Source organism: Leptinotarsa decemlineata, unplaced genomic scaffold (genome assembly GCF_025532065.1).
Source record: "Leptinotarsa decemlineata unplaced genomic scaffold, Ldec_3_MD MMD2_P_RNA_scaffold_9, whole genome shotgun sequence".
NCBI classification, from domain to species: Eukaryota; Metazoa; Arthropoda; class Insecta; order Coleoptera; family Chrysomelidae; genus Leptinotarsa; species Leptinotarsa decemlineata.
In genome coordinates this window covers 17439047-17454678 of record NW_027412536.1, presented here as the reverse complement: position 1 = coordinate 17454678, position 15632 = coordinate 17439047, and the positions used below count along the sequence as shown (strand labels likewise).

At 36.1% G+C, this 15632-nt stretch overlaps 1 protein-coding gene across 2 annotated transcripts in view; it reads left to right on the top strand.

Annotated features, from left to right (window-relative positions):
- Positions 1–15632, top strand: part of vex (somatomedin-B and thrombospondin type-1 domain-containing protein) — a 529487-nt gene that overhangs the window by 411563 nt on the left and 102292 nt on the right. For both annotated transcript variants that reach the window (XM_074170757.1, XM_074170756.1), the window contains one exon: positions 925–1048. In XM_074170757.1, coding sequence (XP_074026858.1) covers positions 925–1048 — 124 coding nt within the window. The remainder of the gene's footprint in view (positions 1–924; positions 1049–15632) is intronic.

The following is a 15632-nucleotide window of genomic DNA, read 5'->3' as shown; positions in this document are numbered from 1 at the left end:
GATGATGGTCACTATCTTGCACTGATGAGTGGCTAATAAGCCCGAAACCGGTCTGCAAGTGTGCCCGTTCCATAATTGAAGGTCGACTCTTTCAGTTGTATTGCCAATTGCATATGCAGGACATTTTCTGTGAAGATTCCTGCACTGACGCCTGTCTGAAATAATCCAACGCCCTTCGTGGTATTAGCCAGGGGAGTAGTTGTTTTCTGATAGGCGTCAGTCCATTAAACCTACTGTGTAGGTATATAGAGACTGGCTTGAACGTTTGAAGTTCCATTTGCTTTAGACGATGATGATGATCACTACTCAATGAAAATACCGAAATTATATTCACCTTCCATACATTCAACTGATTATTACCCATCATTTCATTTTGCACTTGAGTAACATAAAAATCATATTCCTATTCGATATTTGTGCTGCAAACTGGTGTAGTATCAAACAACTTATTCTACACAAAAAAACATGAATGATCAAATTATTTTAATCATTTTAGAATAAATATCACGTTCATAGAATGCCAATTTTGATTTAAATGTGCCTTGATAAACTATGGAAAACACTAGTCAATGTAATAAATGAAAGATTGGTGTAATAACAATCCAGTCACACAAATATCAAACTGGGTCCAGGTTTTGGCCAAATACTCATTTTCAACTCTCTATTCCTAATACCTTGGACTGTTTGGAAGTAGATTATTTGTTTATTTTTTTCTTTCATTGGAAGTTTTCCATACATAATTTTTCAATGGACAAGTAGCAAATATAAAATTTGTTCACTTTTCGTGTATGGAAAAATGATTCTGTCGGATTGATACTACATCGGAAATTACAATTCTACATTTCTATATCCTACATCATCTTTGAAAATTGTATATTTGTCAGTTGTGAAATGCTTTTAATAATTACTTTTCTTTCTTTTCAGAAATAGCAATGTTACTTCCAGGAGCTCTGTCCCACAGTAGAACTGCAAATGACACTAGTGACATCAGAAATAATTTGCGGGTTAAGGATCCCACTAAAAACCCGCAATATGACCCTGAACGATCGTAAGTAAATGATAAAATATTCACTAGTAGTAGTAGTTTTGATTTTTTTTGTTAAATGGATTCAGTTCTCTCAATTATGGCTATTCCAATCAAGAACTGTTCAAAAGATATATGGTGAGAAAATATTGAATTATGAATTTCTCTAATCAAAGAAATTCCTATGAAAATATCTTTTAATATTAGTCTTAGAGAAAAAATCGAGTAAACGAAAATTTTACAGAAAATTACACACTTGAAGACCGGGTTCGGGCTATTTGGCTACTCGTCGGTGCATCAACAAAACTCGATGATTCCCGATAATTGAAAACAACAACAAACAACATGCTTGTCATCGCCCCATCTGCCTGTGAACGAAGTAACCAACCACGTTTTCGAAATTTGCCCAGTTCCTCCTATAAGGAAGAAAACTTCACAAATTGAGTGGGCATACTTGAAGACTGGCTGTAAATCAAATTAGCTGAAAGAACAAGTTGTTTAGAGGAATCTCAAAGTATGCTCATGCATTTTGTGAAGTTTTCTTCCTCATACAAGGAATTGGTGGTCAAATTTCGGATATGCGGTTGGTTTTACCTCGTTTACAGGCAGATAGGGCGATGACAAACATGTTGTATGTTGTCCGCTTCAGCCTAGTTCGAGGAATGACTCTGAAAGAATTCGATTTTCAGTTATCGGAAATCATCAACTTTATGTTGATGATAGACACTACCTTACGACTAGTGGCCAAACAGCCCGAAACCGGTCTACAAGTGTGTTCCAATAATTGAATATCTATTGCGGCAGTTGTATCGCCAACAACATATGCAGGAATAACGTCAGTGAAGAATCCTGCACTGACACCTGTTGGATATAATCCAACGCCCTTCGTGGTATTAGCCAGGGAAGTAGTTGTTTTCTGATAGGTGTCAGTTCTTCAACCTACAGTATTGGTGATTTGAGACTGGCCAGAACGAATTGTTCTTTTAGATAGTAGAAATCAATTTTCACCAATTTTCTTCAAACTAACAAAAGTTGCTTCACTCAAATATTCTATGCCATAAAATAATAGTTTGACAGCTGTGAAATATGTACACGTTTCTTTTGAAGGTTTGGATTAACTAATCATATGGATTTCATGCTAGTAGCGCCGTCTGGGTGTTAGTCTACGAACTTTTCAGCCCATCTAGTATTTGAAAAATTTCGAAAGCGTATCTCCATAAAAGGTTATAAAGCTAGGTTATAAAGTTCGCGACAGATGGAAGTTTTTTTTTATTGATAGATATAATGAAAATTTGACTTCGCAGTCAGTTTGTGCTTGAAAAATGAAAAAAAAATAGCCTCTTTCCTTTTGTCATGTGCAACTTTCAACCTGTCAAATTTGACATTTTTTTCGAATATACTAAAGAAATTTCGAAAAAATGACAAAAAAAAGTTGCTTAGTTGCTCGAAATTTGAACTCTCCACTGTCACTTCGACTTTTTTGAGTCTTTCGCTCTATCGATTCGAACGAAACATGCGTCAAATTCCATAATTTGGATGAATACGAGAATTCAATGTCATATCTCACCCATAAAATAACCGCTTTGGCCTGTTCATTGTTGAACTGATTCGGATTTTCAATGTATGGAAGTTAATATGTCGGTAATCGAATAATCGTATTTCTCTTCATTCTTATTACACTCGTATTCCTTTTTTAGCAGATTTGTATTCTATTAGCTGCAGATGAGTTCAAAATATATAACGTTTCTTGAGTTAATTTCATAAATCTTATAGTCTTTATTTTCAGTATTAGACATGTAAATAATATTGAACCAAAATAACAGTTGTTTCCTTGATAATTATCAAACTCGAAAATGCCCAATAAGTCCTACTTTTAGTCGGGATAAACTTTTATTTACTTTTATTTTTGACAAATTATTCAGTAACTATTCAATACATTTTGTTTTGTTATCTACAGGGTCATATTATCAACAAATTGAAAGCAAACTAATGAAAGATGAACAAATCAATATAACAATAACCATGACCAAATTCACAACAAAACATCATAACATTCATTGATTTATCTCAATAATCTCATAAAGAACCCGAATTTATCATTCAGTATGCCGTCCTTTCCGTCCTGTACAAATTATAGTCCTTTCATTCACAGACTTTGTGACATTTTTAATAAATAGGGGATTTATATTAGCACAACACTCCCGAATGGTATTCTTTTAATGTTTTTTGTTTGCAAATGATCTGTGCTTATACACTTTTTGATTTAGATAATCTCATGGAAAAATTACATTGGAGATAAGTCCGGTGATCTTGGTGGGTAATAATCTTCCCTATATCGTCTTTGCCACTAAACATCTGAATGAGACACTGTTTTATTTTCACCGTTTGCCCCGTCAAGCTGATACCACAAAATTCGTCCAACATTTAGAGGCAGATTGTCCAAAACTTCAGACAACTGTTTCATAATGAAATTTCTGTACATGTCCTAATTCAAATTTTCTCCGAAAAAATATGATCCAATTATTCAGTTATGTAATAACCCACACCACACATTTGTCTCAAATGAATATTGGTCACGGTATTCTATTACGAAATTTGGATTATTGTTTGACCACCAGCGACAATTTTGGGAACAAACTGTTCCGTCCGACGTGAACCAAAATGAAAATCTTAGTCGAATATCGAAATCTCTTTCTTTAAGAGTGTGTATGAACTTTCGGATGGAATTCATTTTTATGCAAAATTCTTCTCACAGTTTCTCTGTCAGCCCCTGTATCTTCATTAATAGTCCGAATATTAGTTTTTCCGTTTTCAACAACGCTCAAACAAACATTGAGATGTTCTTCATTATGCTTTACTGGCATATGGGGTTTCATGAAACAATTGTCCACAAAGTCAATTTTTTTAAATATTTTCAATAACCTTTCCACGGTACTCAAGTAAATATTTCCTCCTGGATGCTGGTGATTGAAAATACAAGCAACACCTCGATTTGGCACAATCTCACCATATAAAAGAACGATTTCCTCTTGTGTGGATGACATTGTACATAAAACTTATTTATGAATCATAAATGTACGATAATCTGTACATAAAACAACTCGATTCATTAAATGCAAGAATTGGGCATTAACCAAAACTAAACATTTGTTTCAAAAGTCTACTAAGGGAAAATTTCATTTCGATATGATCAGTACCTACTATTTTCTTCCCGACATGTTGCATTAGTCTCGTAATGTTTAAACTCACGAAGTTTTATATCATGTTTAATACAAATCGCTAAAACGAAAGTCTTTTGACTGCAGGTTAATGTTTAATTTACAGAAAAGTATAATTTTCGAGTTAGTTCGTAACTGAATTTTTGATTACAAAAATAATCAAACTTGATAAAAATCTATTAAAAAGAAGAATATGAATATAATAAGAATGAAGAGAAATACGTTTATTCATTACTGAGATATTAACGTCCACACATTGAAAATCCGAATCAGTTCAACATTGAAATGAAAAAACTAGGTGAATTTTGTAGCATCAAAGACTAATTTCAGGATGGATTCATTAATTTTTCTTTTAACAAACTAATGCAAGTATGTTCTGGACAAGATATGACATTGAAGTCTCGTATTGATCAAAATTATGAAATTTGAGTCACGTTTCGTTCGAATCTTCAGAGCGAAAAATTCGAAAAATTAAAAAAAAAATGGAAAAAAATCGAAGTGACAATAGAGAGTCCAAATTTCATGCAAGGGTATAAAATTGGAAATTGAGCAACTTTTTTGTCATTTTTTTTAAATTTACAAAAAAAAACTGATTTCATGAGGATTTTCGAAGAAAATATTAAATTTGACAGGTTTAGAGTAGCACATGACAAATGGAGACAGGCTTTTTTTACTAATTTTTCACACAAACTAACAAGTCAGAATTTCATTATTTCTATTGATAAAGAAAAACTTCCATATGTCGCAAACTATGTGTGACACTGCAGATGGTTTAATCACCGACAATGAAACGTTTTCAATTTGTAGCTAACCTGATGAAATTCCTTGAATGATATTTAGAAAATACTCCACATAATAATATTCAAGTTTCATATTCCAATTCTCTATTTCCTATCCAAACGCACACAAGAACTTTTTGAAACTTTTTGCAGCAATGAGAAATAACTGCCAGGAGTGCGCGAGTTGTATTTTACCATGTTCGAATAAATTATTTCACACAACTTCAGTACAGTTTGCTGTTTAACGATTTATCAAACATCGCTTAATTATAGCAGTGACGAATATTTGTGTGTTTTGTTTCATTTCTGTTTAAAGACGAAATTAATTGAATAAAACATTCAGTTAGTTGTGGGAAACTGTTGTACTTATAGTGGGAAAATGAGTATGCGACTTTCTTCATTTACCTGATTGGTGAACTTGAACGATTTAATATTGACAGGATTTAATTTGAGACAAGCTTAGATTATTACTTAAGTTTTATGTATATTGATATGTTAATGTAGGGAAAGATTATTTATTGATGAATTGGACGCTCTTGAATCTCATGAGGATTGGTATCGTCCCAAGTTCGTTCACGTACCCATCCGTCCAGAAATGGGTCTCATCGCTGAATATGATTTCTCGATGAAAATTGGGGTCAGTTGGCAACTGTTCCAGAGACCATTCAGCGAACTCACGTCGTTGTCTATGGTCGTTTTTCTTCAGTTTATGGGTCAGCTGAATTTTGTACTGGTGCAGGCCCAAGTCACGACGCAAAATTCGTCAAGTTGTGATCTGCAAAAGGTCAAGGCCGCAAAATCGACTGCCTCAGATTATCTCTCACAGACAACGGAGTTGTTTTTCGGCAGATCTTGCGTTTTGTCGATGTAAGGTGGTAGATACATGTAAGTGGGCTTACATGTATCTACCACATTGCGAATAGTCCTCTCAGTAGAACGATTTTGGCAAGCGTAAAATGGGCGAAGCGCGCGGTACGTTGCCCGAACAGAACACCCATATTGATAAAATAATTTTATCATTTGCACGTGTTTTTGAATGCTATATGTGCATCCATGGTGATTTGGCAAAACAAACTAAATAAATGACAACTAATTTGACAGATAAAATGACGTAGAGATGGCTACTCTGGACTGATGTCTCTTGAGAAGAAACCCTGGAAGAATTACAAAATGTGGCATAGTGAAACAATATTATACAATAATTTGACAACTAATTTGACAGATGTAGCTTCAACAAGATGCCCGTTATCAAGAACCTCCACAAGAACTCTATATGTAATATATTGAGAATTTTTATTATAAAATTTCACTTGCGATATGTTTACTAAAATGACGTAGAGATGGCTACTCTGGACTGATGTTTCTTGGGAAGAAACCCTGGAAGAATTACAAAATGTGGCATGGTGAAACAATATTATACAATAATTTGACAACTAATTTGACAGATGTAACTTCAACAAGATGCCCGTTATCAAGAACCTTCACAAGAACTCTATATGTAATATATTGAGAATTTTTATTATAAAATTTCACTTGCAATATGTTTACTAAAATGACGTAGAGATGGCTACTCTGGACTGATGTTTCTTGGGAAGGAACCCTGGAAGAATTACAAAATGTGGCATGGTGAAACAATATTATACAATAATTTGACAACTAATTTGACAGATGTAACTTCAACAAGATGCCCGTTATCAAGAACCTTCACAAGAACTCTATATGTAATATATTGAGAATTTTTATTATAAAATTTCACTTGCAATATGTTTACTAAAATGACGTAGAGATGGCTACTCTGGACTGATGTTTCTTGGGAAGGAACCCTGGAAGAATTACAAAATGTGGCATGGTGAAACAATATTATACAATAATTTGACAACTAATTTGACAGATGTAACTTCAACAAGATGCCCGTTATCAAGAACCTTCACAAGAACTCTATATGTAATATATTGAGAATTTTTATTATAAAATTTCACTTGCATTATGTTTACTAAAATGACGTATAGATGGCTACTCTGGACTGATGTTTCTTGGGAAGAAAGCCTGGAAGAATTACAAATGTGGCATGGTGAAACAATATTATACAATAATTTGAACAACGTGTCATGAAATATGGTAATACGGAGACCTGGAATGGATCACCTAGAATTACGAATTGTTTTCCGTTACTTGGATGCGACAGAATCGACAGTTAGAATAATCATAGCTGCATAACTGTGTTGTCAATTAGGAATCAGTGAGACTATTCCAGATTCAGTTCATTGAAACGGTTAGGACATTGTTGAACTGATTTGTTTCACATGTTCGAATAATTTCAGAAACGGGCTTGCAGATTCAAACCGGAGTTAATTAACACTGGATCTCTGTTTCTGTTCACACATTCCATTCAAATTGTCCTACCTTTTCGTAGTGAATCCTTGCTCATACAGTATGTGAAAGCCAAATGGAATAAATTTATTATTTCGGTTACGGAACATATTTTAACAAAATTCCGAAACACGTCAAATTTAAATTATAATTTGACATTCGTCAACGTGAAAATGCCACCCTCACCTTCAACCCCCTTTGATTGACAGGTACAACCCCAAATTTTTCTCATGGGAAGTATAGACTTGTGATATATTTTGTGGAAGGTTTTTATTCAAAAATGTTATCGCTTGCAAGTTCATTGCGACAATTGAGATAAAATAATTTAAAATCATGTGGTTACCGAAATTCGATAAAATACACCCAAAAACTAAAAGGTAATGCAATGAAATGTAGAACACGAAAAAGAAGTATGGATGTTAACGAAGTAGATGTTTGAAATGTCCACCGCGAACGTCTTGGCAACATCCTACTCTCAAATAAAACTGTCTTCTAACGTTATTTAACATACCAGGCGTGACCGACCTAATCGCAAACGTTATTCGTTCTTTTGAGTCATTCAAATCTGAAGGTTTAGTTTTGTACACATTGTTCGTAACATATCCCAATAAAAAGAAATCTAGTGATGAAAGATCAGGTGATCGCGCTGGCCATTCAACCGATCCTCGCCTCCCTATCCACCGATTGGGAAATGTTGTATCCAGGTATTGCTGGACATTGACTTGGTAATATGGTGGTGCTCCATCCTGCTGAAACCATATCGTATTCACTGGTACTTGAGGGTTTCCTCAAGTACCATTCAAGTTTATAGCCCGCAAAAGCTATTAAGAAATGGAAGTCGCTATGACGACCAAGTATTCGGCTCCGGCTAATTCTAGTGGAGGTGGGAGCGGTTTGTAATAAAGATGTGTTACGGGTTTGGGCGCCAGGTACCTTTAACCCTCGAATACTCAATCAACTACCAATCACAAAGTACCCAACTAACTGGAGTTTCACTTCAAAAATGTCGCAATAATAAAAAGAATACATCTCGCTGGTGAATTAACGCTTTACTAATAACAATAAGTTCTTTTTCTGGTCAATATAAATGGGAAGGGTGCAGAAATTAATGGATGTATGGTTATCAGCACCAAAATTAAGATAATAACCGCCGCTAGCTTTGGGCCCGAAGCGAAAGGCGCATAAACTAATGATCTCCTACTATTCAACACCGTTGAAAATTTGGCAACATGGTAAAATAATAAATTATCTAGGAGGTGAATTACAATAAAAAAAAATATACAAGTTTTGGGACACATCAAACTCAGTAAACAATGAATGTTAATCCATTTATATTTTCATTTAAATGAAAACAAAATATTAGAAACATACCTTGGAGCTGGCAAGGGTTTTTTTCATCAGTAGGGATCAACGAAAATATTCTGGAAACAGATCTTCCTAGTTCCTGGTTTTCTGAACGATCTCAGTAATAAGTTTGTTCTAGTTCTAACATCCCAAAACGTTTGGAAATTGCGCAAGACATGGTGCGTACAAACAAAAAATATCAAACATTCCGAAATAGTCTCGGACACTTGGTTAAACCAGAACGCATTTTGAGGAGACCACTGTGCCACCTATCGTATAATATATCAGTGGTTGCCAACCTGTCGATCGCGAGCTACCGGTAGCTCGCGGAGGCAATTCTGGCAATTCACAACGATTTTAATTTAAAAAATACAAACTGCAAAAATCAGAGAAGCTTCCGAAAATTCCATAAAAAAATCTAATTGCCATAATATTAAACATAAACAGCGGCAACGTTGCGGTGAGCGATCTGCCGCTGACGCCATCAAGCTAGAATCGGCTAGAACCGACCAGCCAGACCAGCGCGTTAGTGTTCGAGAACGATCTGGATTGCTTTGAACGGGATAAATACGCACGGCGCGGCGACATTGCGCTTAGTTTAAAACTGAACGCGTAACCAACGTCCAGCGGTTGGGTTAGTAGAGAACAACAAAAATAATATTATGGCAATCAGTTGTAAGAAGGTAAAGACATACCACTTTCATTCGGAATGGAAAGAACAATACTTTTTTACAGAAGTTAAAGATGAAAATGTGTGTTTGTTATGTAATACTTCGGTATCCGTTGCTAAAAAAGGAAATATTGAGAGACATCATAAAACTGTACATTCTAATTTTGAAAAATCATTCCCACTACATTCTGCCGCCAGAAAGGAGAAACTGAAACAGTTGAAAAAGCAGTTAATTGGACAACAATCAATATTTTTAAGAACAGTCGAAAAAATAAGGCTGCAACTGAAGCATGTACCGTGTGTCCCAGATAATTGCACAAGAAAAGAAACCTTATGAAGACGGGGAAATGATAAAACAGGCGTTTTCAGAAGCTGCTGATTCGTTATTTGCTAACTTTAGAAATAAAGACGAGATAGTTTCAGCTATAAAATCTATGCAACTTTCTGCTAATACAGTGATGAGACGTATAGAAGTAATGAGCAATGATATTTTTTTACAGTTAAGAACTGGCTTAGATAACTGTGTTTATTTTTCACTTCAACTGGATGAATCAACAGATGTCGTAGACACTGCCCAGATGGCCGTGTTCGTCAGGATGGTTTCTAGTGATTTTACGATTAAAGAAGATCTTTTGAAGTTCATTCCACTGAAAGGACACACTACTGGACATGAGTTGTTTTCTCATAAAAAAAATATTATTTCTTCCGAGAAAATTCCAATATCGAAAATGGTAGGCTTGACAACCAATGGCGCTCCAGCTATGGTGGGTTGTGATAAGGGTCTGGTGGCGTTATGTCGTAAAGATGAAACTTTTCCGCAATTTCTCTGTTACCACTGCATTATCCATCAGCAAGCATTATGTGGAAATTTCCTGAAACACAATAACGTAATGAAACTGGTGGTAAAAATTGTGAACAAGATTAGAGCTCAAGCGTTACAAAGAAGATTATTCAGAACCTTGGCCGATGAAGTTGACTGTCAATACGGGGACCTACTCCTTCACTCTGAAGTCCGATGGTTGAGTAGAGGTCGGATGCTGAAACGTTTTAATGATGTCCTATCTGGCATAGTTCAATTTTTCAAACAACGCGATGAACCGACTCCGGAACTAGAAAATTCAATCTGGCTTAGAGATTTTGGTTTTTTCGTGGACATTACGGAGAAATTAAACGAACTTGATTTGCAGCTTCAGGGGAGAGACAAAGAACTAGCGGAAATGATTTCTGATATAAAAGCATTTATCAATTATCCATTAGAACCCTATGACAACAAATATCATGTAGAAATAATTTCTACCCTGAAGAATAACTTCAAAAATCGTTTTAAGGATTTCAATGAAATGGCTTTAGTAGCGCAGTTTGTTGTTTCACCCTTTATGGAAATTGATATCCAACAGTTTGCAACTTGTGTTATGCAGAACTTTGGCGAAGACATCGCTGCAACAGAAATGGAAGTCATTGAGTTTCGAAATGATTTAGCCTCAAAATCGTTAGTCTCAAGTACTGAATGTATCTGGCCTATTGTAAGTAAAGACAAATATTCAGTTCTATGCCGTGTTGCCTTGAAAGTGAAAGCATTATTCAGTTCAACCTATTTGTGTGAATCTTCTTTTTCCAATATGAAGTTTATGAAGAACAAATATCGCAATCGACTTACAGATGAACATTTGGATAATTGTATTCGAATGGCTGCATCAAATTATACTGCAAACATTAAAAAAATTATCGATGAGTCTGAGTGTCAGCTTTCTCATTGAACGTGCTTTTTTAATTTTCAATGTTTATGTTCATGATAGTGCGTTATTTTTTTGTTGTTAATATTAACTATGTAAATCATACGTGACATGCCGTTGTGACTGGAAAAAAGTTTGTGTTTATTTTTCAAACACCTTCGTTTGATAGGTAGGAATGTAGCTATGAACAAGTACGTACTAGTAATATTAGTTATTTTGTTATTAGTTTATTATTAGTAACTATGTATTATGTATTACCAGTTAAATAGTAAAATAAATACATGTAATGATAAATTAACTGTGGATTATTTCATTTACGTTGTGTTACGTGGCTTCCGTGTGGGTAGCTCGCTGTTTATTCCAAAATTAACAAAGTAGCTCAACACATTGAAGAGGTTGGCGACCACTGGTATATATGAAGAGATGAAGACGAGAAAATACTATTAATCATGTCCATTTTGTTATGTAGCGTATCCCTACAGTCAGTTCAAATGTCATCTACCTTCAATCATCAATTATTCAAATGAAATAAATAAAAAAACATCCTAGCAAATAGCCCAAACAAATTTCCACATGAATGCTTATGAGCAACGGGAACAGTTCTCAACAGTTCAGCCTCGAGAGCAAGAACGATTCGGGACGGTTCAAAACAGTTTAGGATCATTTCGCAGTCAAAACCAGAACAGAGGATTCATCAGTCCGAAATTATCCTCAATAAACCAGAACGCTCTATATCAACTACGCATGATCCTGACGTCCTAGAACCTGAATTTCGCAGAACCAGAACAAACCTAATGATTCATCGTATCTATCCTTTTGATGCTATGCCCGACAAGACTTTGTTAACGTATGGTTGTGAAGTTTGAATGATCCTCGGCGAGGAGAATGAAAACAACGCTCAAAGTAATACAATACCCAATATACACAACGTGGACCAATTTTCACTTATTGAAACCTCGGAAAATAATCCTCAATAAGAGAAGTCACCAATGACAAATTATCCAATAGGTTTCCAACAAACTTCACTTACAGCTACCTCAAAAACAATAATCGCTTTTCAAGGTGACTCCGAATACTTCGCATTTTTTTTCAGGTAACAAAAAGAAAATCAAACGAATGTCCCTACGTCACTAATGATTAAATGCTAGACCAATCAGAATGGATCACGGGAGAAGAACTTTCGGTCGGACCTGAATCAACTGAGACACGGACAATACTCGGAAACAATTAAATTCCATTTCTTTGGAGTTATCTAGGTCATTTATCCAATTTAGAAATTATTCCCAGTTTTCGGAAATTGACCGCTGATAACGGAACGAGTCTCGACGGAGTGTTTTGAAAATAAATACGATGGTTAACAGAAGATGTCCAAAAATCATTTAAAATCGAATATCACATTTCTCTTAGAAATATCAGATGAATAATTGAAGAAATAATATAAAGTTTATTACAATGAAAAATAAACTAATTTTCGTATGTGTCTCCAATTAATAATTTAGGGTTATTAGTGAATTGAAAATATACCGTTACAAGTTGCCCTCAATGAAAAAGAGACCAATGATATGGTTTCCAACAATCCCTCCCCAAACATTAACCTTTTGAGGGTATTGCGTGTTAATCAGAAAACATAACGTCTTCTAATCCAACAAGTCCATCATTTACTCACAAAAATAAGTTCTTCCTTTATAATTGTCTTCCATGAGCTCCTGAGTAGGTATAATTTTATAGGGATGCATTTTATTTTCTTTTAATATGTTTACTATCGATGTATGACTAACAGTGAATGTAGTGGGTCGATGGTCATCGTCGTTTTAATCAGGCTGGAGCCTTGCTCCCTTACCCTTTGGGCTGGTTTCAACAGAGGGACAAATGGGTCATGACTGATTTTTGATGGTGGCATGAAAGTCCTCAGACATCCATACCGCTCTTCGCGGTGTACCCCTACCTGGCTGGGGTGAGATGGATGAAGATATTATTCATCTGTTAACGGAGGACATAGAGGCCTCATTCGACAAAGTGTCGGGGCCTTCTATATCGAGAGGGGTCGTCTACAGCGTAATCTATAGCTTCCCTGACTAACGGATTGTTGTGAGTTTCAGCGTAATCTAAAACTCGCCGATTCCTCGACTGAATGGACTGTTGAATGGAAGGCAGCTTCAAATCTCTGCGGATGGCTTCATTCCGCACGAACCACGGAGCATTCACAATCATCCGTAGAATTTTATTTTGTAAGGTCTCCAAGATGGAGATGTTAGTCGGAGCCGTTTGTCCCCAAACGCCTGAAGCGTACATGATGACAGACTTGAACGTCGTGTTATAGATCGTGATTTTTTTCTTTAGGCTTAGCTTGGACTTTCTATTGATCAAAGGGTACAGGCTTGCCACCCGACCCTGGATCTTTGCCTTCACGCTTAACAGGTGCGGGTTCCAGGTGAGCCTGCGGTCTATAAGAAGACCTAGGTACTTGACCCGCGTTTGCCAGTTAATCTCCCTTCCAGAGATTCTTACTTTCATGGCCGGAGAAGATATCTTTCTTCCCATAGTTATTGCCTGAGTTTTTTCCGGTTCACTCGGATCATACACTCGAGGTACCAGCGCTCGAGGTCGCCCAATGTACGTTGCATGTAGACGACGCCGAGCTCCCGACCCATGGAAGATGAGAGGAGAGCCGTGTCATCGGCGTAGAGAGATACCTTCACATGCTCGGAACTCGGAAGGTCGCTGGTGTAAAGGGAGTGAAGCGCGGGAGAGAGCACGGCCCCCTGTGGCACTCCAGCAAGGATATCTTTCAGGAAAGACCCAATCCACCGGATCAGGCCCCGAAGCAGGTCGAACGCGATTAATTTGTGTAGAAGGCCTTCGTGCCAAACACGGTCGAAGGCCTTCGAAATGTCTAATAGGACTAGATGAACTCTTTTGTTCCTGTTTAGCTCTGCGATGGTATTTTCGACCAGTCTCAGAGCCTGCAACTCAGTGAAATGTTCTCTCCTGAAGCCGAATTGCTCATCAGGCAGAACATTTCGGTCCTCAACTTCTTCGTTGAGCCTTTGAAGTACGACTCTTTCAGCCAGCTTAGCCGCCGACGAGAGCAGACTAATAGGGCGATAATTCTGCGGGAAAAGCCGGTTCTGCCCCTGTTTTGGGAGCATGACGACGACCGCATGTTTCCACCTTCTGGGGAAGTATCTTAGAGCCAGAGAGCTGTTAATGATGGCAGTAGGCTCTCAACGCAGTTAATATAGTGGGTGCCTATCTACTCGATTTATATGGGTTTTTCTCAAACTCAAGCATCACATCTAATTTGAATTCATCACCCATTGCATTGGCAGCTGCTTTTTTTATCTGGCCCACATGACCAAGCTCGCGAGACTGCTCTATTTAGCTTATTTTTTCTTGAGATATGGGCGGTAAATTAGGAAATTTCTAAAAAACTAATTAATACAGTTCATTGTATGATTTCCACTATAAAGGGTTTTACAAAAATAATAACTTCCTCAAGCATGAGCTTGAGCTCTAAAATAAACATGGCTATGGTTTTTGCTTACTTTTTTATTATCAATACCTCAACATGAAATAAATTTTGAGTATATGGCAATAAGTTTTGAGTGTATTTTATGGAATTTCGGTAACCACATGATTTTAATTTATTTTATCCTAATTGTTGCGATGAACTTGAAACCGATAACATTTTTGAATAGGAAATGAAGTAACCTTTCAAACGATATATCACAAACCTACACTTCCCATTTAAAAAATTGAGGGTTGTACCTGTCAGTCGACGGGGGTTGAAGGTAGGGGTAGCATTTTTCCGTTGAAGTATGTTGAATTATAATTTAAATTTGATGTGTTTCGGGATTTTGTTAAAGTATGTACCGCAAGGGAAATAATGAATTTATTCCATTTGGCTTTCACACACTGTTTATTGATATTCCAATGAAAACCTTTCAACATTGGACTTCAAATCATTTTGTTATCACATATTTATATAAAAGAACACGATAATACTTCGAAATGCAAGTATCCATTTCATAATGACAATCTACTCAAAATATTCTAGGTTGAAACACAAAGTATCAAATACACGCAGCGTTTATTCGATATATTTCGAATTGCTGAAATCTAAACGGCATATCGATTTCAACGTTAATGGCCAAGTTGTTGAGCTGGCAATGGAATTAGAGAAAGACGTGTCTTTTATGCTTCGTCAGCTTGTATCACAAGATAAAGTGAATTAGTGATATATAGTGGTCTCATAAATTAGAATCCTTTAAGTGTTACCAGTTCTCACTCGGAACATTTGGTGAGAATAGAAATTGTTTCTCACTGAAGCTGAAATAGAACTATGTAGTTGGTTTCTTTTATTGCTGGAGGAGAAACCATGACAAACTATTTGATCTATATTATAAAGTGTTTCAGAATTTCAGTGACCTCCGCCCTATAAGCATTTTATGTGCCATATCTAGATTTCTAGAAAAAATCGTCAATAAACAAATT